The sequence below is a fragment of the Anopheles marshallii genome, chromosome 2, assembly GCF_943734725.1.
Source record: "Anopheles marshallii chromosome 2, idAnoMarsDA_429_01, whole genome shotgun sequence".
NCBI classification, from domain to species: Eukaryota; Metazoa; Arthropoda; class Insecta; order Diptera; family Culicidae; genus Anopheles; species Anopheles marshallii.
Window position 1 is genome coordinate 79,681,255 of NC_071326.1, and position 23,980 is coordinate 79,705,234.

The 23,980-nt window shown below is 42.7% G+C and overlaps 3 protein-coding genes across 3 annotated transcripts; 1 reads left to right on the forward strand and 2 right to left on the reverse strand.

Annotated features, from left to right (window-relative positions):
- Positions 1-9,211: 9,211 nt before the first annotated feature.
- Positions 9,212-9,947, reverse strand: LOC128709101 (MRG/MORF4L-binding protein). The gene is made up of 2 exons (XM_053804084.1): positions 9,533-9,947; positions 9,212-9,474 (listed from the first exon to the last, which is right to left on the reverse strand). Exons 1-2 carry the CDS (start codon positions 9,945-9,947, stop codon positions 9,212-9,214), a joined length of 678 nt encoding a protein of 225 aa, XP_053660059.1.
- Positions 9,948-10,348: 401 nt separating this feature from the next.
- On the forward strand, positions 10,349-12,699 carry LOC128707356 (nuclear pore complex protein Nup75). The gene is made up of 4 exons (XM_053802308.1): positions 10,349-10,378; positions 10,444-10,544; positions 10,605-12,278; positions 12,360-12,699. The coding sequence occupies exons 1-4, from the start codon at positions 10,349-10,351 to the stop codon at positions 12,697-12,699; spliced, it is 2,145 nt and encodes a 714-aa protein (XP_053658283.1).
- Positions 12,700-15,178: 2,479 nt separating this feature from the next.
- Positions 15,179-20,501, reverse strand: LOC128719823 (streptococcal hemagglutinin). Its single transcript, XM_053813460.1, has 4 exons — positions 19,694-20,501; positions 17,511-17,635; positions 17,097-17,430; positions 15,179-16,731 (listed from the first exon to the last, which is right to left on the reverse strand). Exons 1-4 carry the CDS (start codon positions 20,499-20,501, stop codon positions 15,179-15,181), a joined length of 2,820 nt encoding a protein of 939 aa, XP_053669435.1.
- Between the last annotated feature and the right edge of the window lie 3,479 nt (positions 20,502-23,980).

A 23,980-nucleotide genomic window follows, 5' to 3' on the forward strand; every position in this document is an offset into this window, starting at 1 on the left:
AGCAACGTAACATTAATTTCTTACACACACACATAATTAGTTGACAAAGAGCAAATAATACACCATTTATATTAATTATAAACAGAAAATAATAGCTTGACTTCTCGTAATTCTTACTTTTCATATCCCAGAAATATATTTTGTGCGACGTTACTAAACAAATAAAAATAAATCCCAGTTTATTGAACTCATTTAAGTTGGAGGTTCAATAAACCCCACAAAATTGATCTAAAATTGCTTTAACCAGCTCAATGCTTCACTACCTCGAAGTGCAAAGATACCGAGTGCGGCTCGATAATCATAATTTCAAAATACTCCGGTGGGTGAAATAAGATATCAACGGATTATTGAAACATTAAAGACAGGTTGAGGTGCTATTTTGAACAGAGTTAGTACATCAACAAAATCGAGAAACATTTCTACATTCGGCAAAATATCAGAGTTTCTTGTCAGAGCATATACGGCAGCGCTTGGTAGGGTCGGTTTTGTTGCCTCATTAGACAGTTGGCAACTTAACGTTTTGACAACCACCCGTTGCACAATGATTACCACTTAGCTGGGCGCCGGCAGCGTTTTCTCAAGCCAATGCACGTGCCACCGGTTTTATTTTAAAGTTCTATCTTTTTTCCAGATTCGTATTACGTATTACGTGTGACGTAAATGTTACACGTTTTCCATAGAATTGTAACTAATGTTACATCAATAAATGGAGTATGTTTATTACATCACTGTGGTGTGATAGGCAGATATTCGCGTCATTACACTGCGTTCCCACTGCGATGGGATCAGTTAATATTTTTGCCATCACATCACTAGATCGACTGACGTTGAGCTACATTTTTAAATACGCCACCTGTGCGTGTACAAAGCCACAAAACAGAAACAAACCAAATAGTTGATTCACTATTTTTTTTATTCACAGCACTTCCCTGGGTTAGATTGCATGTTAAATTAACAGATCCAAGATAGCCTTTGAAAATGGGACGCCAGTAACCCACGGTTTGCGGTATCAGATTTACGAATTTTTAGTAAAACTAGCCCAGGGAAACGATGTATACAATCTTTTCTCAATATCATCTATTTCCTAAATTTCCACAATAGTCATTAAAAACGTTATAGGTTACAATATTATATTTTTGACGGAAGTTCCACGAAACCATTATGTTTCGTATAGACGAGAGCTCGGGTCTAAATTGGCAGTTTGAACAAGGTAATCTCTTAAAATCAACCGAAATTTGTTACATCTCAAACAACTCAAACACGGCCCAAAAGCAATGTATGGATCGTTTTAAACATCTGAAATTCGATAGTTGGACAGTTGTGGTGCTGATATTCATAGACATGACCGATTCCAACTGCTATGTACAGTGTTCTCCCACATCAGCGACTAAGTGTCAGACTACCTGAGTCAGCAATAGACAAGCCGAAGTTGTAAAGAAGTTATGGATGACGTTCACTGAACATTCTTTTTTAGGACGGCCTGGTGGCATGATGTTAGCAGCGACAACCTTCACACGAACGAACCGGACCAAAATCCCATCTGGACCAATCCTTAATTTGTTCATGTATTTGAACTTTCTTTTTTTAGGGCGACCTGGTGGCATGATGATAGCGGCCCCGATCTTCACACGAACTGCCCGGACCAAAATCCTATCCGGACCTATCGGGGCGAACGGATTGTTGTCGAGTACCATTCTGATAGGGCATGTGTCCGACATGCTCATGGCCTTAGCCATCATATCCTTTCGACCTTGAAGTACTGTCACGATGACCGCCATGGTCCTTCACCACACGTTTTAAATAACCGGTCTAGCTTATTGTATTATTGTATTGCAGCAATACCTCGGCAATACAGGAATGAATCCAATACTTCTAAAAGATTAAAACCGAGACTTTCCATTCCATACTTTCACTCCATATGTCCACTCTATGACGTGCCGTAGAAGGGTAACATGTATCTTCAAATATCTGACCATGCGTATACAGAGAAGTATAATGCTTTGGGAGTACAGGACCCTGACAGTGCTCCATATTAGGATCGTTTGGCTCTCTTTTCAAGAGTCTCCGACAGCATGGATGGTTCTCCGACGAGATAGGGAATTGAAGAGATTCCCAATGTAAGCACAATTTTGATCAGCTGATAGTTGAGCACGTCTAGTTGATATGGGCAGGTCACCTATCCGTTTCCAGGTAACTTGTTTCGGTAATTGATAACAAACCTCGTTATGTGGACACGAGACACGTCAAACATTGTGACTGATTCGAGGTGATATTTTGACTTATGTATTCATTTTACATTTTCACAATCACTGCACTCGTACTCAACGTACATTCCTCGCATGCATGCCTTGTCCTGTCAAACGGCGAACAATTTTGTGATACCACCACATGAATCCACCTCACTGAATGAGCCAAGAATGATCTCATTTCTATCATCACACAATTGAAAATATCGTTCAGCACAGCTCACCAGTACTCAGTTGATCACAACACTATTTATGAAGCTTCGTGTCAAACAATGTGTCAAATTCATAAAAAACCTGGTTGAGATATTTGAAATCTTTTGTTCTTCCCATTTTCACTGCGCTGTCACTTCACTCACATTTGACGTACATACCACTTCCATGTGATGGCTTGTCGATCTTCGAACATACACACTGATAGGCTATTGTCTAGTATTTAAACATTATGAATCGTCCGTACTACTGTTACGTTTCACTGCTCATTAAAAACGGAATCACTAATATTTCACTCACTTCACATTCTTACACAGTAAGTACACTTTTACGCTTTTATCCTTTGATTGTATCTTAGCATCACGGTCGCTATGTTACACTCACACAATTTTTTTGTTTCACGTAAAGGGTACGCTTACAAATACTCTTTAAACTCTTTCGTCATCTGAAGTTCATTAGATATTTCGGTGAGGTTACTCTTATTAGAACCTTCTTTCCATCTTGGCGTCATGCCTGCCATTTCTGGTCTACTAGACACATTTTAGTGCATGCGGAGGAACGGTCCAAAATAGATTTTGTACTGATCTTGTCGTGTGGAACCGGCGTCCCTACCTAGTACACCACCGGGCCGTGTTTCTTGTTGTAACCTTCGATACATTAAGACTTCGCTGTGGGTATGGAGACACTCTGCTCTTTGAGTACAAAGACCAAGGGTTCATACAGTTTTTAGGGGGTTTGACCGTAGTTCGGAGCCCAACATTTATTCCTCCTTCCTTCTTTGTTGGGACTTAGCCACTCTTCGGTCTTCCTTGGGGTTGCAGCGAAATGTTCGTCGGTTGACGGGGAAACGGTAACTACTTTTCGTTCGGACATGCCACCGCTTTTATACTGTGCTGGCCATGTTTCGAACTTGCCTGTCTCCTTATAATTCGTGTTTGATCCTGTCTGTTTTTCGTTTGTTCGCCTATTCTTTCGTTCCTTTCCTACAAACAAGGATCTTATTGTTCTAGCTTTACCGGTTGTCTAGTTTGGGTTTACCTAGGAACAGAGAACTAATTGTATTCGTCTTGTCCAGGCAAAAACTTCCCAACTAGCAATTTGTTTAGTACCCTCTTTTTTGCCTAGGTGGCGCTTTTTCGTGTCTTGGCTAATTACGACGCTCTGGTCGCCACAAGTTCATCATTATAGTGTCAAGTGTAGTGACATGACAGAACGCATTATCTTGCAAAAAAGTGGGCTATGAGAGAGAAAACAAATGATAACGCAGTAAAGCAAGTAAGTAAGCAGCAAGTAAGTAAGTAAGTAACTCACTCATTGACCGACCATCAACTTAATCCACTACATATGTACAAAAGATCCAAAACATACTTGGTTGTTCGATATGACGAACTAACGACAAACCGACATATCTTCTGTTACGTATATACAATAGAACCTCATTGGTTGGCTCTATCATTTTCACTGATTATAGCACATTAAGCATTTTTTCATTCAAATCCAAGCAATCTTCAGCTTCAATGAGCAAATCCATATTTGTCAAAATCCATATCAGCAAATCATTCATCCATAAACAACCCAACCATCGAGGATGAACTCATTAGTTGGTAAGCGTTTATATTCCAACCAGTAATGGGGTTATTTGATCTAACTGATCCTGCCAAGCCGTTTTGTCGTTTATCTGTCAAAACGCCTTCGACAGATATGAGGTTATTAAGGAGCGTCCAGACTGTAGACCATAACAGTTATACATATCAACATTTTGTTATGTTATACTTGTTATGCGCAACAAAAACAGAATAGCGAAATGTGAAATCCGTACCATAACTTATGCTCGAATTTGGCACATTCGAGTTGTTTTGCAGTGGAAGCAAGTTTTAAACATTGGCGATTCAAATAAGAACTGAATTTAACTTTTTTTTCATGGTCTGGGTGTGGAAAAGATATATTTTAGCAATAAAATAGAAACTTGTTATGCTATGCGAGAGGTTTTGCGTCCACACTTGTTGCGGTCCGTTCAGTGTTGCCAAATCATCAAAAAACGCAATTTGCTATCAATTTGGTTGCCAGAAACGCCGAATTTCTGCTCGAAGACCATTCGAGCATATGTTATGGTTACAGTCTGGACGCTCCTTTAGACTTGTCCGAATCTGCCAAACGATTTTGTCGTCCATCTGTCATATCGTGTTTGACAGATAGACGACAATCCTAAAATCAGAATCGAGTATGCACAATTCCGATTTGCTTCGGGCAGTCGTTTATCTGTCACAGAGGTGATTTGTTTACTTTTGAGTTGTTTTGATACAAAATCGATGATACATGTTTCGAACGTATTTTTTTCATTCAAACTTTGCAGTTTTACATTAATAAAATGAAATTTATTGATGATGCGTTCCGCAGCGTTATTACACTAGCGGTCGGCATCTATCCGTCAACCGTTCTGTCAGAGTCCGGTTTGACAGATAGACGACAAAATCGTTTGGCAGAATCGGACAGATCTAATAACCCCAATAGACGACAATCTCAAAATTGGAATCGAGCATTTCCGATTCCGATTTTCTTTGGGCAGTGGTTTATCTGTCACAGAGACAATTTGTGTTTCTTTTGAGTTGTTTTCATACAAGATCGGTGGTACGTGTTTCTAAATTATTTTTCATTCGACCTTTGCAATTTTAAAGAAATAAAACGAAATTTATTGATCATGCGTTTTGTTGCGTTATTACACTAGCGGACGGTATCTATATGTCAATCGCCCTGCCAGAGTCCGGCTTGACAGATAGACGGCAAAATCAATTGGCAGAATCGATCAGATCTAATAACCCCACAAATTCGACTGTACCTTGACGTAAGCGCACCAAGTCTATACAGGCAGTCCCCGAGATACGCGATTCCTCTTATTCTTTAAAGAGTAGCCTGGTTTTCTGAATAAATTGATTGCAGAGAAGGATGTCAAGTATCTAACTTTGAAGTTTAAACGATTTTGCTCCCGGATTCGACTTACGAGGAAATTCTAAATACGCGGATTTTTCCCGAGTGTTAGCGATCCGCTATACAGGGTTTACGGGGATTATATTGGCAAGTTCAGCGAGATGTTGTTTTGTTCGGGCATATAATTGACTTATTCGGCAAGTTATTGAATTGTACAGAAGATGGCGTTGACATGTTCGGCGGAACTATTGAGCAATCGTCGAATGATGTTGCTGGCAACACTGCTGCTAGCAAAGTGCACAGCGAATAGCAACGCAGCCTCTGTCAAATCCATAGCAACTGCGTTGCCAACATTAATATTATACCGTCGCTGACATCATTCTATTTTGTTGCTCATAATAAGTCGAATATTGATCAACTTTACTCTTTAATTATTTAACATTAATAAATTACCAATTTTTTTTTTTTCTTTATCGGCACAACGGCCGTTTCTGACTTTCTTTGACTTTATTTATCCGTAGCCGGGAAGTCAGTCTTGGGTACAGAGCATTGGTCCGTGGAAGCTGTTCACACGTGTCAGACCGCGTCAGATCGCATTAGGCCATTTTTTGTAAGGAATTGACAGCAGGCGGTACACTGTACCATAGCCGTGCATCTACACCTATCGGTCTTTACAGGTACGATTGCCAACGTACCTGTCATTTGCCATCCACCACGTACCAGGTACGTTGAGAGTTTCCCATGATTTGTGGGAGACCCAAATGCTAGGTGTATATGCACGGTAAAATGGCCTGCTGCCAAAGACTATTGCAGTTTGACAGTTTGTCATGTTCACATCATAGCCACACACACACACACTGCCAACGAAAATCTATAGTGACGGCCATTTTGAAGGCATAAATTGGAGAAAGTGCACGTCTTCTTCTTTGCGTTTTACAATTCGTACATTTTTCTAGGTACTTCACTTGCAGTTAATTGTTTCCTGAGAACAAATGTTACCATCCTCCCTAGCATCATCATAATCTGAACTCAGCTGGAAAATATTACCTAGTTTTCTCTATGTAGCAATTCCATTTAAAAAGTAGGCTGCGTACAATAAGCACTCTATTCGTACCAATGGTAACTAGAACTGAAGATACTCTAAGTAGCCTTTGCAATCGTAACTTTAATCATAACACGGCGAAGTTAGGCAGTTGATCTCATACTCCGTTTTTCTATGGCAAATCATAGGTGTTAAGTGTTCATACGATCCGATCCGGGACATCTGGTGCGTCATTACGAAGCACCAAGGTCATGCAGCACACACAAAAACCACGTTTTTTTTACTGAACCCAACACTCCAATCCACACTGACTTTTGTTTCCCAACGGGTAAGCGGACTGGGAAGTATTTCTTAATACTTACAAAGAAAAATCGAATCAATCTTTTTCACACAATAATCGATTGCACACCTCAGGAAATCAGGCGCACTTTCCACCGCGATGCTATCTCAAATGCGCGTGGGTCTTTTGACAGACGGTTAATGAAAGGTTGGCCCATGCAGTCTGTTTGACAGTTGTGCGTAAATATTTCATTTCATGAATTTGTTGTGATGTTTGACAAGTTTCAACATCCGTGCACAGGAAAACACGAAAGATTTCTTCAAAGTTATTCTTTTTTTCAAATATTATTTTTAGTCTGCTTTGCTTTCTCAATTTTTTAAATTCTCGTTGAAACATTTAATCAGTGATAATTTATACCATGTCATTTTTGTCTAAATTATTTGATAGCTGTGAAAAAAATAATTAAACGACTTCAGCAGTTTTCACAGGAAGCTACATAAGCTTATTCTTGCATACGCAGGACTGACTATCCAGCCAAGGGCGAATAAAGTAAAAAAAAACGGGATTGACAGGACAAGACCTCTTGACTTTTTGACTTTCTATACACAACTCTTCTTCTCCCGGCAAATGGTATTACAGGGGATACACCATTGTAGCGCTGTAATGGGAATATTTTGCATAAGTTCAATTACCAACAAAACCTGACGGCATCGAGAATGATTATTCAAACACACACTGCGTGGGTTCGGTAAATCACGACTGTACAATCCGCTAGATCTGAGTCCACATTAAGACTGGACCACGTACTACCACGTACTACCTCCAGGTAGAATTTACTGGACAGATCATGGACATAGCGATAGCGGTTCTAGAACAGAAAACGCGTAATCTTGAAAAAACAACAGTCAGCAAAACTGTTAGGCTTGCTTTTTCCATTAGCACGGCCTGGCAAAAAGCAAAAAAAAATAACATTAACCCTGATTCCGTTGTTTTTATTGAATTTGAGCCATAAATAAAATTAAATGTTAACCAACTGATCCGACTGATATCTATTGGACATCTCATAATTGAATGTTTTGGTAAAGCGTTTTAACTTTAGCCAGTCCATTTCCTCCAGTGATAGCCTTGTAAAATGATTCATGATCCTGAAGGATCCAAAATCCATATCCTCCTTCGTGTGATATTTCTTGATGATGATGAGAACCTCCGGAAGGAAAGATCATTTCCTTTTTAGCAGATATCACGACAGTGGTAACTTCTTCGGACACTTGATGTCGGGGACGTCAAAATATTATTCCTTGGTGGGAATGGCAAGTATCCGGTTCCACCACCATTAAGAATTCATGCTACGCTTAAATTTTGTCTCACCGGCACTTCTAGTGCCTCCTTCCATGTGTTCACCAGCTGATCAGATTCCGTCAACACCAGCTAATGTTCGTATAACCATTTTCAATCTTAACGCATTTCAACCTTGTGTAGGTAGAAATTTCTTGATGATTCGAATGGCTGCTCCAATAATCCGTCCGGAACGATGCGGACACCTTATCCTCGATGTTCATAACTGAACATAGCACAAAGTTGATGATGAGGGCTTTAAGTCATAGTATCTGAATCTGTATCTGATCAACTCTTCAACAGAGCTTGTAGTAACAAGTAAAAATAAATCCTCTAAACCGATATCTACTTGGGTAATTTTTGCTATGCTCGGTGTGCAGTCAGGTTTTCACAGACTAAAAACTGCATAGGCCTTCGTTGAACATTTCCAAGATACCAGCCAGTATGACTTCAGGAACAAAATGGTGCACGTCGTAAATGTCAGGAATCTCACCTAGCGCCATGCTAATTGGTCAAGTATTTTGATATCCAATATATTTGGGATACTCAGTCTATACCAGTTAATTCCTGCTAGGGAGCTACGGTACGTCAGGACCCCTCTAGCTATTTACGGTGATTCTAAGTCTTTCGCGCAATAGACGTCTTCTCCACTGGTGTTTCATCGATCCAGATGCGAAAAATGAACACATTGCAATATGGACACTTCTGGCATAACCGGAAGTATTGCATACATGTAAGTTTGGTACGAAGCGGCCCGCGTAGCCCGCATTTTTTATCACACGGGTCTAAATGAGTTTGGCATCACTGGACTTCTGCATCAACACAAACTCTGATTCTTCCTCTCAGAATATTGATAATGGCGGAGCTCGGGTTGAAGTGCCCTTCCACATGGCGAACATCTCTTCGGCCATAAGGAAAAAGGTATTCAAATTTTTCGTTCCATATCCGATGGGTTCCGTCTTCTACAATCAATCGCAAATGTTGGATATCGCTTTTGACTGGCTTTTGAAGTAGACCAGGAACATTATTGTAAAAGAATACGATATCTTTTTGTATTCCAATACTTCGTTTTCAACGCGTGTTGCAAATTACCGAGCAACGAGTAACTAAAGATGAAGATATTTACATGACACGGCTAGTAGCTTCCTTCGAAACAACTGCATTGTACTGCAATTAAATTCGTCGACGTTTTGTATTTGGTCCATTTGGCGGTGTGTTTGCTGGACTGGATGCATTCGAAAGACCTGGCTCGGTCGACATCGAACCGCGGGTCCGTTTCTGTGACCGTTTCGGTCCACTATCGTGTGTTCCGATATTATCATAACTTTTAAGCTTAATTTTCGTAGTTCCTACTTCACCACGTTCCTTAACGTCTTTTTCTTCTTTTTCCCCATCTTTACCATCCTGCCGAGAAGACGGTACTGGTGTTCTGGAAGCTGTAGGACAGTGTTACTTCACATCTATCAACCACAATAAGCGAGTATGTCAACTTACCACATGATTTCGCAACCGGAGTGTCCAATTTCGTTTCCAACTTTTTCGAATCGTGCTCCCCACCAATCGTGGCAGTAGCGCTTCGTTCCGAGTCTTCTAGTCGCCGTTTCGCAAGTGCAACACTGAAATCAGATTCCGGCAGACAGAAGTCACACTCATCATTCGGGAATGGTACCGGTTCCGCTTCATCCAGTGCTTTAAGATTGTACAGCGTGCGAAGATGTGACCAGATTGTGTCGCTACCGATCTCTCGCTGTAGCGCTTTCGACAAGCGTTCCACGATGCAAGCCATGAAGAAATGTCTGTTGATTCCAACCGGCCGAACACCTTCCATGGCGAGAAACAGTTGCACCTCTTCTTCCGCCGTCCACTCTGGATGTTCCATTTCTTGTTTCTCGCGTAAAGCCGACAACATTGGTGAAATTATTACCACTGTTTTAGCATAAACACAAAATGTAGAACTAGATGCGCTTGCCTGATGGGATCCGATTGGCTGTCAAATACCAAGCGGCGTCTACACGATGTTGATTTCCGAGAGCAAAAGCAAGAAGAAGGTGCACATTTCACAGAAGGACGCATAAAAGCATTTGATGCGATTTTGTTAAACAAAAAAAGCTTGACTGACGCAAACAAGTTGTTAAAGAATTGCATAACTCTTAGGAAGGTTTTTTACATATATTTTAGAAATTTACGATACATTTTGAGCGATTTTGACCTTATGTTTTCAAGAAACCTTGGCATGCTACGCATATTGTCATTAGTGTCATTTTTCTCCAGTTGCTTGCCGCTACTTTTTATATCGCACAATTCTCAACAATGGCATCGAAGGAGCACGCGTCCGATATTGTAAGTAAATGTTTTAACTTCCCACTAGAAAACATTGCCACATAAACGTTTATTTCCGTCTACAGAAAGTGCCCAACACGTTGGGACAGCAGCTAGGACTAAACATTGGTTGGATTACGGATCAGCAGTTTGCATGCTATGCATTCGGGAGTGGGAAACGGAACCGGTAAGTACCGTAATAACTGGCGTCCTTTCGTGTGTACCTGACAATTAATCTTTTTTTAAGCGCTCCGGTTAAAGATTTTTCGTCTGTTGACATCAATCTGGTTGGGGCGAATTTCATCTTTGAGGAACCTGCTATACGATCGATGATTACGGAAGGTAGCCGAGTTTTTTACCGATTGCAACGTTTGCGATACGGCGTTGTGGAAGCTCCGTCCAAACCGATCGATTATGTGAAAATATCCCAGAAGTATCGTACCATCTTGCGAAAGACACTGCAGATCATGAATCACCAAATCAGCGAACTGTCGGACGATGATCCGTCCCAGGAGACGTACCGCAACCTAATAAGCTTGTTTTATTCGATCGAATGTACGTGGCATCTGCTGGAGTTTCTCGTTATCGATAGTAACTCTTCCGGTGCGATCGTTTCGTCGCTGCTCGAGTGGATTCGCTTTCATTTTCCCGAACCGGAAAGGGCCGCAACCGAAATGTTGCAGAGCGGACGCGAGCTAGACAAGCAGGAAGACTACTGGCCCGTCGTTAAGGGATTGATACTTCAGGGACAAACGACTATCGCCCGGGCGCTTTTGCGTGTGCACACAAGCTCGGAAACGCACTGTTTCCAAGTGGCCGAACAGTTGCTCCAATCCATGCCGATCTACAGCGTGTACAGTGGGCTGTCGGTGCACCGGTACAAAACGCAATGGCAGTGTTGGTGCGACAACGTACGCACCCTCATTACGGCCGGTAATTTTGCGGCAGAACCGAAGCTGGAGGAACTGCTGCGACTGGTAGCCGGTGAACGAAAAGCTTGGTCCGAGCAACTTCGATCGTCGACCTGCTGGTACGAATATTTTCCCGGCTATCTACTATACACCGATTCTAGCTGCAAGTACTATCAGTTGGGCCAGTACGCCAACGATTGGATTGCACAGTTTCTGACAAACTGGAGGGCTGCACCGGACGATGTGTTGTCAGGCGAACGACAGTTCAAGTTTCTGGACAAGCTCGTTCTTTCGGTGATGGAAAATAATCTTGTGAGCGTGTTGCAACAGGTACAACTGTTTCCGGACAATCGTTGGTTTGCCGTCCACATAGTCGATCTGCTGTATCATGCGGGACTGCTAGAGATGAGTGCCGGGGATGATGCGGATGAGAACACATCACCCTCAAAACAGTCTCGAGGTGACGATGTTTCGGATGGTAAACTTGTCCGCGAATCGTTACTGTTTGATTTCGGCTCGCTGCTAATGTCGCGCAGCACATTCTGGCAGGTTGGGATGGATTATCTGGAATTTTCCTCCACCGAAGGATTAGGGGCCCGTGAAATCTTGCTAGCGCGCGTTCCGTTTCAAACCGAACGGCAGGCCGATCGGATCATAGCAGTTGCTCGACAGAACAACTATCCCGACGTTGTGGCGGAGGTATGCAAGGTTGTGACGAAGCGCAACCTCGCGCACAAGAACTACAGTGGAGCGCTCGATTGGGCAACACGCTCACGGGACAGCTCGTACGTGCGTGATGTAGCGAATATATTTCTCGAACACTACTGTAACCATGGTGAGCTGCTGTGCGAACAGCAAGTGTCTCACCTGGGTTCAAAGCTGTTCATCTCGCCCAGACTGGTGTTCCTGGGAGCTTATTATGATTTTCGTAGGTTCTACCGAGAGCAATCATACGCTAAAGCTGCCGATCAGCTTATACGTCTGATGGACTCAAAGATCATGCCATCGTAGTAAGTTTCAAGCATTCTATCCTTCGATCGAATCATCATGCACACAATCTTAATCCTATCATTACTGTCCTTTTTTTGTAGCTTTTGGCCATGCCTGATGGCTGACGCCATTCCACTGCTGGAGTTCAATGAACCGATCATTCCTTCGAAGGAAACGTACACTATTCTCGAACACTTGCAGATGGACCTGGTTCCAATGCTGAAATTACGGCGGGAGAAGAAAAAGACCCCCAAGCCAGCTGATACGAAAATGGAGCAAGATGAAACGGAGGCGGATGATCACGACCAAACAGCATTGATACCGAAATTTTCCTCCAATCTGCTCAACAACTGTACGGAAGATTTGATCAAAATATTACGCTTGGCGTGTGCCCGAAATCTTTCCCGCGCTCTTATTATCGAAAACACAATCAGCTCATAGTATGTGTTTCCGTCATCATGTTCAGCGTCCGTAATTTTTGGTTTTGTACTTGTGTAACCTCAATAACCACAATAAAATGTACAACTTTATAAGGATCATTCATCTACTACAGAAAGATTCATGTAGAAGGTAAGAGACAAAAGAATTCTTTTAGAATCAAATTACCTTCAAACCATGTCAACAACTAATACCGAAGTTCAGGGTTGGAAAAAGGATTAATATAAAGAAAATCAGAAGTACTATGTTTTCTTGTTTCTTTCAATTGCTGTACAATAATTTCTGAGTAATAATCAACTTTTTATGAATAATTTAAATCTATTTTTTGCTTTCCAAATTTCTTGTTTTTCTGTTGTTTGAAATAATTTAAATTACAGGTTTTGTGAGCGTTACGTCGTTTCCCGGGTTTTTTTTTGTTTGATACATATCTAACATGCCCTATGTCTTACATAATCTCGTTTTGTGTTCATCTACTGCTTTCCCTCCACTGCGTTGTTATCTTTGCTAGCATTTCTTTATATTCCCTTGGTTTTTGTGTGTTTTGTTGTTGTTGTTGTCAGTTTTAGTTAATTGTAATGTTGGTGTACGCCTGTTACATTATTTAGAGTTGTGTACTTTTCTTTTTCTCTATTGCTGCAAATTAAGTATTGTCCTCGGCTCGTCAACATTCGTTTCTCTGCATGCACATGTGCCCTAAAAATGGCTTGCGTTTTACTCTTGGGGTGGTGCAAGAATTTTTGAGAAAATAAAAAGCGCACCTGAATCTTTCAATGAAGACATGTGCTGTATGAACTTTAAACCATTTTCTATACATGTGCATTGTACATTGCCTCTGTACATCACTCCATGAAGGTTTTTTTAACCCTTTGTTAATAACAATAATGCACTGCAACTATCTCGAGGGTTACATTGCCTGTGAGTGTGTTTTTTATCCTCATCTTCCGGTGCCCAATGGGACGTAAAGGTTATAGTTAGAAGATTGCATTAACTAATCGAAGCTAAACTTAAATAAACAACTTCTGCGTAACTAAACTTCCTATTCTGCGCGAGTCTTCAATCTCTATGATTTCGTTTTCTTCGTATTAATTGTACGTTTGCGTAGCGTACAATATTCATTTCCCAAACAATTCACCCATCGAGAATCGTTTTCGAGCAAATCTATTACAACATCAGGCATAATTTTGACGGGTTGTTTAAATAAACATTAATTCCACGAGATCTTCAAATTAACACCATGTGTATAGTCCTACACGTGCCGGCCGTACAGCAGCAGACAACTCAGACTGAGTGGGACAAATCTAGTAAGCCGGTTTAAAGTAGCCACACAACTGTTTTCGTGTCACAACACACACAAAAAACGTGTCTCGATCATTGTTACACACAAAAAAGAACAGAAAAAGAAAACTGTCGGACGGAACAGCAATCAAATATAAAACCGCACCACTTTCTATTATGCAATACAACAAATGACCAGTTTAATATTGTTTAATAATATTCGACCGATTCCCATGCGAGGGCTACAAAATGTAAGAAGTCATTTCATACAACTAACAACCACAAAAATAAAGCGTGAAATGTTTAATCTATTTGCCGCCTACTTTGTTAGCATATTTCCTCACTGTTCCGCATTGCTATAAAATCGACCTTTCTCAACCATTGCCTCTGTACCCTCTTGTTTGCTTCGGTAAAGAAATGTTTTATGTCTTCTTTCTTTTGCTAAAAAAAAAACATTAAAATGTGTGGATCTCGTGTCTCGAGGATTGTAAAAATGTGTAACAATAATCCACGTACCGAAATTACGTAGCACGAAAAATGTACAACACAACACTTGCAGCATAAACGAGTGTATCAGTGTGTGTAGGTGAGAGAGAGTCAATTAATTACAGCTTATAGATACTTAGTTAATTTCTTTATTCAGCAGCATTTTTGACTTGTTTTCTCGTTTTGTATGTTTCACTTTGACCTACAATGTTTTTGTTTGTATTTTTCTTCTCTCTCTCTCTCGCTCTATCTCTCTCTTGTAATATTTTTTCCAGTTTCGTTTTGTCTGTTTACGTTTTAAATGTACTTTAGTTGCTACGATGTGTGTACCCTACGCACAATATCCCCTACGGTCGTCCTGGAGGCGGGTTTGTAATTGATCGCCTATAGATCATACTCATACTCAAGCAAGAATAACGTACCTCAAGGATGGGGTGGGGAGGGAGTTTGTAATGAGTGGCGAGTAGTTATCAATCCCGAGATGCTGCATGAGTTCAATCAAGATGGTTGTTTTGCTTTACCTGCCCTATAAAACAGCTGATATAAGTTGTACGAGCCTCGAGGTTACCACTTTCTTTCAATCGCTCTGTCTCAATTTCAAGAAGCTGCATCACACCACACTGCGCTTCTCCAGGACCGTAACCCAGAGCACAAATGGACAACTCGTGTGTAACACGAAAGTAAGAAAAAAAAGAACAGACATACACACACGCTTTCGAGCCTAATTCGAACCGTTGGCGGACGATATCGTTTGTTGCTGTGGCTGCTGTTGTTGCTGCTGCTGCTGCTGTTGCTGTGACGAAGGGGGTGCATCACACAACGGATCAACTTCGTCGTCCGGTGCGATTGAACCTCTTCGGAGCTTTTTCGCCGCACTCGTCATTAACACGTTCGACGCGGAGACGGATGATGAGGAGGAGGATGTGGTGGAGGCGGATGAGGAGAGGGTGGAAATGGACAAAACGGACGCAGCCGCTGGTGCAGCAGTTGCGATCGCTTTACCCTTACCCGATCGTGTCATGCGTTTGTTGCTGTTTGACGATTCGACGTCCTGCTGCTGTTGTTGCTGCTCGATCAGCAGTGAACTGTCGGCGGCGTTCATCAGCTTACCGTTCGCAACACTGGCACCACTACTAGCACTACTATCCGCAACACCAACGTCCTTCACTAGCACACCGTCAACAACAACACTTTCGCTTCCGTAAGCGCCACCACTGACAACATCACTACCACCAGCACTGCTACCAACACCACCGTCCAGCTCTGCCGAATCAATCTCGGTTTCATTGTAATTGCGCTTCCTAGCGGCCACTGTTGTTCGTCCACCGTTTCGACCGACATTATTACTTGTTCGCTGCTGCTGTTGGTGGTGTTGCTGTTTCAGCGCAGTACTGTTGCCACTGCTGCTGCTGTTAGTACTATTCACACTGTGGTCGACTTCGGCAACGTTACCGCCACTATTGCTATCGGTATTACTGTTACTAGTTCTACCGCTGCCATCACTACCAGCGACACTACTAGGCAACAGCGGATCATTCAGTTCATTAACTAACGGGTCACCACCAACACCGCTGCTGCTCACTGACGCGATCGCTGCAGTGGAACCACCGTTCACCGCAGCAGCAGTACTGCTGGCACTGTTGATGCTGCTGCTGCTGCTGCCGCCGCCGCTGCTGTTGCCAGGGTTGCCGGTGGCAGAGACAGACGGAGCCGCTGTCAGTGACAATCCACCGGTTGACGGTGTAGTTCGTAACTCATTACTATTCGTAACAGCGCCACCACAGTGCGTCCGATTGCTGTACACCATCATATCGTGATCATCACCACTACTTGAACTTTTATTCACCAGTCTGCTTCCGGTGTCAGCGTTGCCGCTACCAACACCACCACCGTTCACTAGATAGATCGGGGTAACACCACCGCCCATATCACCCACTCTGACTCCACCGCCGATGCTGTCCGGACCGCCACCGTCCGGCTGGTGGTAGGCATCGTGACCATGGCTGTTGCTGTTACTATTGCTATCGTGCGCATCCATCATCAGCATCATCGATGAGCTGCGCTCGTCCGTGGGTGTGCTGCCACTAGTGGGGTTGTTGGCGCTACCGGAGAAGGGACCCAGATTGGCCGCAACGTAGGCGCGCAACTGTATGAGCTCCTTTTCCATTTCGTCCCGCGAATCCTTCGTCTGTTTTAGTTCCTGCTGGAGAAACACGATCGTACCCTGCATGCCCTCGACATCTTCATCCAGCTCCTGCAGAAAATCATCCAACTCTGTAATAGGTGAAGAGAAGCAATTAAACAGGGGACTATATTTAAACCAGATAGTATTAATCAATTAAATTTAAAGAATTTTATCAATGAAGGTGTCTTCAAACGGACATCGGACAATATAAAAAGCCTTTGAATTCAAGTTATTGTTTTCAAATTGAAATAAACACTTTCCTTCCTAGTTTGAACCAAATTAGAACATGATACTAGATTTGCCAAGGCGCCTTGACGAATGTTTTGGTGATCGTTAACATGACGTTTGACAGAAATTGTACTAAGATTGAAGATCTCCAACCCATAGCATCGTAGATCTCAAAAACTGTATCCGGAACCCCGTTAATAGCCTACCCACGCGTACGAACACGTACCTAGCTGTGATTTTTTCACCTCCTCGTTGTAGCTCTTCTGCAGCGCCAGCTCGCTTTCCAGCTTTGCCAACCGACCGTTGGAGGTCATCTTACCAAGCTCCTCATTTTCCTGATACAGCAAGCGACATTTGGCCATCAGTCGCTTGCCGGTGTTCGAATCGGGCGTAAACTTCCACGCCGATAGCTCGTTTTGTGTTTCCTCCAGCTTCGCCTTGGTCGCCTGCAGTTCCGCTTTAAGCTTCTGAAAGAGTATGTTCACTGCGGGATCAAGCAAAGCCGACCGCAGTGCAGCCGGACCGGGTGCTTGGGCAGACTTGAGTTCCGCAATTTGTTTCTACGGGGAAAAAGGAAACGAATCGAAATTTATTAACTGCATGAAAAGGTTTTTTTCTTGGGTAACTTAAGCTTTATTACCGAATAGTCGCGCATTTCCTGCTCCTGCACGGCAACCCGACGTGCAAGGATACGTTCCCGGCGCTGAGACTCGCTATACTGTTGTTTGATCTTTGCCTCGGACTCCTTGATTAACTGTACCTCCTCTGTAAAGTTGAACGAAAGAAAAAACAAAACAGTTTTAGTGTGGTGAAAAGTTAATTAATTATTACGGCAATGTATTGTATATAAATTGAACAATAATTCGTTACATTAGCCAAATATAGTGAATTTTTTAAAAAATCATACAAAATACGCCATTTTCATAGGATGTCATAAGTAAACTAACCGGACTGTGCTCTCAGCGGGACAAACGGGACCACATTGCACATTGCTTCCATGTTTGTATTACGTAATTTATTACTACGCACGAAAGGAGCTGCTGGCTCATAAAACAGGTTCATTGAACCTTTCACCGGTTAAAAAAAAAAACAAACAAAATTATACATGTGTCATTTCATCTCCCGAACTGGACTCGCTTCATCATGTTGTTCCGTCATTCATTCCGGTTTCCGTTTTATGGAACCGTTCTACTACAAAAACGTTCTCATGCTACCTCCAAATACTTTCATAACACGACGGTGTATTAAACGATACTATTTTTATCGTTATTTGTATTTTGATCTTTTATGTCTCGTTTACTCGCTCTCTGGTTTTGCTATGCTTTTTGGGAAGGAATTGCTATCGGACCAAAACCCAAGGAAGCAAGCACTGCTGGAGGTGTAGAGCATCCACCGGCAGAATACGCACACAAACACAACGCATTCCCAACCAACGGCATTCACCTTCTACAATATTTGTGCGCCAGCGCAATTTTACCTTCCTTTCTCGTCCGTTGGGATTTTTAGCCTCTCTCGGACCACGCATACCATAACAAGCCGCCCGATGCCCAAAAAAACGGCGGTTTAATTAAGTGATTTTACATCATTTATTTTCCATTGGCTCTACATAACCGTGTGTTACAGTGGCGATAAAGTGGGTATCTCTTCTTGTACAATGGTTAACATATGCCCATTCTTGAGGTGAATGCTGCTTAAGACATATTCAAAGTTTTAACTCTTCTACAGAACAGACAGCTCCACTCCTTCCAACACTTAATTGACTTCAAAAGACCGCATACAAATTCGTCTTAAAATAATAGCCTCGTCCAACTTGTTTCTCTCTGAGATGTATGTAAAGCCTCGAATTTTGAATGATTACTTTTCAAATATAACAGTGGAAATTCCAAAAATAAAACTTATGATTTAATGATGGCTTCACTTGATAGAAACCATGATCGATCGTTGGCCAATCGATGGAAATAGGATGATTTAGTTATCAGTAGGTCCTCTTCTACCATGTGTCACTTACAGCAAAAAATGTTTCGCAACAACCCGGATGGCTCATCCTGCTTGATGGCCACTTCAAGCAGTCTCTTACTGTTGCCCATCTTCATAGACCTCTTAAATCAGGATTCTTTAAACATTATCTAAGATATTATGATCTACCGAAACGGCCAACCAGCTCATTATGATGATATTCAAAATTAGCTGCCTGTAAGCTGGCTATCACTGTCTTGTTTGAGTGAACGGATATTGATGCTGCGAAAAAGACCAGATTAGACTTAAGTTGGTGATCTGCCCGACCGGACCAAACGGACCGAACCAAAATCCGGACCCCGTAGCAAGGACTGACTATCCGGTTACGTGGTAAAAAAAGTTAATATGACTAGACCGTTCTTATGAAAAAAATACAAACCGCTTTTTTGGGTGTAATAACAACCGCCAACTCAATCAAACCATGGCGATTTCACCCTCCCCCTATTATGACTGAATTAATTCCATAATTAAAATGTAACTATATTTTACACAGTTTATAAAGTAACCATCAACAACAACAAAACCGATCGAACGCAAATTGGACTAGCTAGCCACCGCTGTACCGGTAATGTTATTAGAATGACACTGGACAACCTAGCTCGTGGAATCCTGTTTGATCACTCACATACAAACAGGTGAGGTAATGTCAAATACAGCAGACTCTAAAGATTGATGAGCTATGAAAGGCTAAAAGAACTCCTACAGCCGACTGAGTCGCCAAAGAAGATTCTGACGGCTCATAAGTTAGAAAGATGTCGAATTGGCGCCTAACCGGTCACTAACAATAATTTTATAAATTCCGCTTACCTTCCAGCACCCGGCAGTGGTATTCCAGCGAGTGTTTGTCGGTTACATCGCGGCCACGCAGCGTAATCGTGGTACCTGCTGTTACAGGTAGTACGCCTGTATTATTCCCACCACCTCCATTTGTAACCGTTGGGACAACACTGCCGCTGGCAACCAGCGACGTTCCGCCACTACCTGTCGCGGAGGATAACGTTTTCGTAGCAGCGACATCACCGGCGGCCAGCGATGCAGGGGATACTCCTCCTGCCACTGGTGTTGAAGTGCCACCGGATGAGCCGGGTTCTATCGCACCCGGATTATCTGACGTGGCAACAACAATTCCTGCAGCAGAAATTCCTTCTTCAGTCCGTGGTGGACTGGAAGTGGTAGCCGCTGGTACCTTTTCCGCATCGCAAATATTCGCCGCATCTGTAGCAGCATCGAGCGGACCACTGCTTACGTTCCGGTTATTTCCGTCCGGCACACTACTGTTGCTGGCAGCGGCACCAACGCCGTCTTTACTGTCACCGGAGTGGCTGTTGTTATTGCTTCCGTTATTGGCGGGAAGTGTTGCAGACGCACCAGCACCGCTTCCGGTGCCTGTGTCTGCTGTACCTGTTATCACTGCACTCAGTGTGGTAACTGTAGGCGATCCAACATTCGATGGTGTTGGGGAAGATAGTAATGATGAAGCTGGTGCTGCTGCTGCTACTGTTGCCGGTACAGGCGTGGAGGACGCGGAAGTTGCTGACGGTGACACAACATTTTGCTGGTGATGATGATCGGAAGCAAGTTGTGCGGTCGCAGTGGTGTCTTCAGGGGCACTCATTGCTCAAGCACTTTGTTGTTTCTTGGTTGCCGTTTTGTGTGTGTGTGTGTTGTTGATATTAGTTTGGGTAAGAACATATGCAAAACACAAACGACGCCGTGTTGTGCCGCCAACTGTTTAGTAGCCTTCAAGTAATACGTACGAAAATACTTCAAGCGCAACGAAAACACAACCGCAACTCTATCACCACTATATACTGCCAGCGCTTAACGTACGTTAACAGCAACTAATTCTTTTCAACTTCAAAATATCGATTAACTGAGAGTAACTGATGAAGAAGCCACTGCGCTTCGTAAGCAATTCGGGTAATCCTTTTCCGAAGGATACTTCCTCCGTCGCCACGGAAATGAAGCTCGCTTAGTGTACTATTAAGCTTTCCAGATTACTTTGTTTTTCTAATTTAACGTTCCAAACAAACACACACCCCGCAGCACCCGAATTTATGTTTTCATATACCACCATCAACACACTGCATTGATACTTCCTCCACGTCGAACAGTAAACTCTGCCACGGAGTTACAAGATTCAAACAAACTGCGGAACTACACACCGTTCTTGCACTGTCTTTATATATGAAAACTTCTCGTTTTGTTTGTGAACTGTACGGTTTACGATCTGAAAGTAAAAAAGGTGCAGAAGAGAAATATAAAACAATGTTCCGATGCGAATAACAAGTTTGAGGGAACCTTTCGAGCGCCTATTTAAAACACTTTTCTGACCGGAAAGCCTTATGATACATCCGACGTACTTCAGATAAGTTTACATTTATTGCTATATTCACACGGAAGTTCGTTTTTATCGGAAGGTTCGCTTCTTGCATTGCTAGAGAATGTCCTTCAACATTCTTTACGTTAGATTGTCATCGGAATCAGTTTCCTCCCCGTTTTCAAAACGCTTTCTTCATATTCCCTCCCCGGCACATTCTTCACCCTTAAATGCTGTGTGTAAGTGTGTGCGTGTGTATGATGAGTTATGAGTTAACATTGTTGTTGCAAACATAATTCTATGCTGTACGCGCGTATTTGCAACACTTCGCCGCATCACACAGTTGACAAACAACCAATCAAGCCGAAAAAACTAACATTTTGCGTTACTTCTTCTCGTTTTTTTCCTGTTTTATCCCCTGTCTACTCTTCTTTTGCCGCTGCCTTTCTCCCTTTCGCGTGCTCCACCAGTTACCAAAATGCACAGGTGTGTGCGTGAGTATGCGGAGGAAACGATTTCAACTACCATTCGGCGTTCGCTTGCTGGGATGGTGTTTTTTCTCTCTTGTTGCTTTATCGTACGCGATTTTTTTCTACTTCTTCCCCACATAATGGTGCTCCTTGTGGTTGGATCGTTCTTGCTCGCTCGTTTCTTAATTTGCCCACTCGCTTTCGCCAGGGCGCATATTTTCATTCGCTTTTGCTTTACTTTCCCGCGGGTTGCCCTCCCGTCACGACGGCCGACCCACCTTCTCGGCGCACACACACACACGCGGTGCCCTACATCGGTCGGGCACTTTTCCACCTACCCACTGCACTTCCTGTTCAACTCCTTTTGACGCGTACATACTACACCAAGATCGTCTGATGACGACGCCTTATGCTGCTGGGGAAAAGGTTTTTCTTTCCATTCGCTCCTGATTTTCCCAATTTGTTTTACATTACTATCTGCGATGGTAAATCTCGGAACTACTCATACACGTAACAACGCCTAAATTCGACTCGCCTGTACTATACTTTTCGGCCATTTTCACTTCCCGCCCGAAGTGGTTATGCTTATGACAATCCACGGAAGTGCGTTTTTATGCTCACGGATTCCTTCAAGTTCGACGCCTCGACGCCTTAAGAAGAGTGGAAAATAAAAGGTGTATGAAAGCATATTCAGGCATTGGGACACATTTGATCCTCTTGCGTGCGCATATACACACATATACCCTGCTACACACACTAAACGCTGCTACACGCGCGCACACTCACTCACACACACAAACAAATAAGCGCGCGCGCACGCACACCAACACACAGGCACACGTCGCAATGAACGGAAGGGCAGGCGGCTCAAGCAAAAGCATCAAGGCTTTTTAAATCATTTCTTGGATAATTCTATTTTCCAAAAATGTGTGCAATATCTCGAAACAATTAGACCCAGGGAAAAATATATATCTAGACAGGGAGTCAAAGCAACCGTATCATGGCATCCTACTTGGGATGCAGCGATAGGCGGCATTCAGCGCACTGTTCACGGTACCAAAATTTTGGATCACTTTTTACCACCTTCAGCACACCCGTACCCGATGGAAAACATACACACTCGGACGCATTTACCTTCCACTGCACGTTGTTAATGTTTTCGTACCGTTTTCGAACGGTTTTCGGGGTGAAAAGTTGCCACCAAAGATGCTCACCAGCCCGAAGCCATAATTCTCGCACACGGTCGCACACACACGCACGCACGAGCGCACACTCTTACGCAGCGCACGAAACGGGACATTTGGAATCGCGGGGAAATTTTATTTTCAACCCTCAACATTTGACAGCAGGGAGGGTTATTTTGTGCACAGTGGGATTTAATAAATAAATAATTTAATAAAATGGGGTAAATAATTTAATTGAAACGTTTTCTCTTTTTTACAAACAAATTTGATGCCAGACTGAATAATAGTGCGAATACTTAGTTACTTATCCGGTGTTACCATGTAATCGAGGTTGATTCTAAGCCACTCCGCTAGGTCGTCGGGTGTCATTCTAATGACGTTAACAGCCCACCGTAATTTAATTCTCTCTACGATAGTATGTTCAACACACGGGGTTCAAATTCTGTATTTCTTCCTTTCCACCTTGGATGAAAAAATCCATGTTTTACAGGCGCATTAGAGTACCGTTATTAGTTAGCGCGTATCTCAACATCAATGTTGGCGGTGCTGACCTTTGACCCAAGATAGGCGAAATTTTGGATGACTTCGAGTAGGTGCGATCACCTTTCTGTTCGTCACTCCTGCTCCTGCCTGAAGTCAATGAAGACATGTGAAGGGTTGGAGTTATCGCTACACCATCTAGTCTAAAATATGCCGCATGGTGAAGATATACTTAGTGGTCGATTTTCCGTTTCGGAATCGTATTCAACTACAATTCTACGAGTGGGACAACCGGATCTTGTAGGTGGTATATATCACCGTAAACGGGGTATTTATGTTTTTCCAGTTTAACATACTTTAGTTTCAGCATTTGGCCGATTTAACCAGTTGAATTCTAATCAGTCAACATCAGTACATCATTTATCACCATACTTAATTGCGACCAATTGCTAAATAATCAAATCAACGCCGTAAATCGGAAACAATAATACTCACAAACCTAGTTGGAATGAACCTTTTATTGCATGTTTCTTTTGTTTTTCCTCGCCGTGTAAATATGTCAGGAAGCAAAGGAAAAAAAAACCTTGTAAAATCCCCTTAACCGCCGTCCCCCAAAAACCGTGATAATTACCACACTTGA

Coding starts and splice junctions, on each gene's coding strand:
- LOC128709101 (XM_053804084.1), bottom strand. CDS start 9,947: ATGTTGTCGGCTTTACGCGAGAAACAAGAAATGGAACATCCAGAGTGG. Junction 9,475..9,532: donor TCCGGTTGCGAAATCATGTG/GTAAGTTGACAT, acceptor ACTGTCCTACAG/CTTCCAGAACACCAGTACCG.
- LOC128707356 (XM_053802308.1), top strand. CDS start 10,349: ATGGCATCGAAGGAGCACGCGTCCGATATT. Junction 10,379..10,443: donor AGGAGCACGCGTCCGATATT/GTAAGTAAATGT, acceptor TTCCGTCTACAG/AAAGTGCCCAACACGTTGGG. Junction 10,545..10,604: donor GGGAGTGGGAAACGGAACCG/GTAAGTACCGTA, acceptor TCTTTTTTTAAG/CGCTCCGGTTAAAGATTTTT.
- LOC128719823 (XM_053813460.1), bottom strand. CDS start 20,501: ATGAGTGCCCCTGAAGACACCACTGCGACCGCACAACTTGCTTCCGAT. Junction 17,636..19,693: donor CCACTGCCGGGTGCTGGAAG/GTAAGCGGAATT, acceptor TCAACTTTACAG/AGGAGGTACAGTTAATCAAG. Junction 16,732..17,096: donor GGTGAAAAAATCACAGCTAG/GTACGTGTTCGT, acceptor CACCTATTACAG/AGTTGGATGATTTTCTGCAG.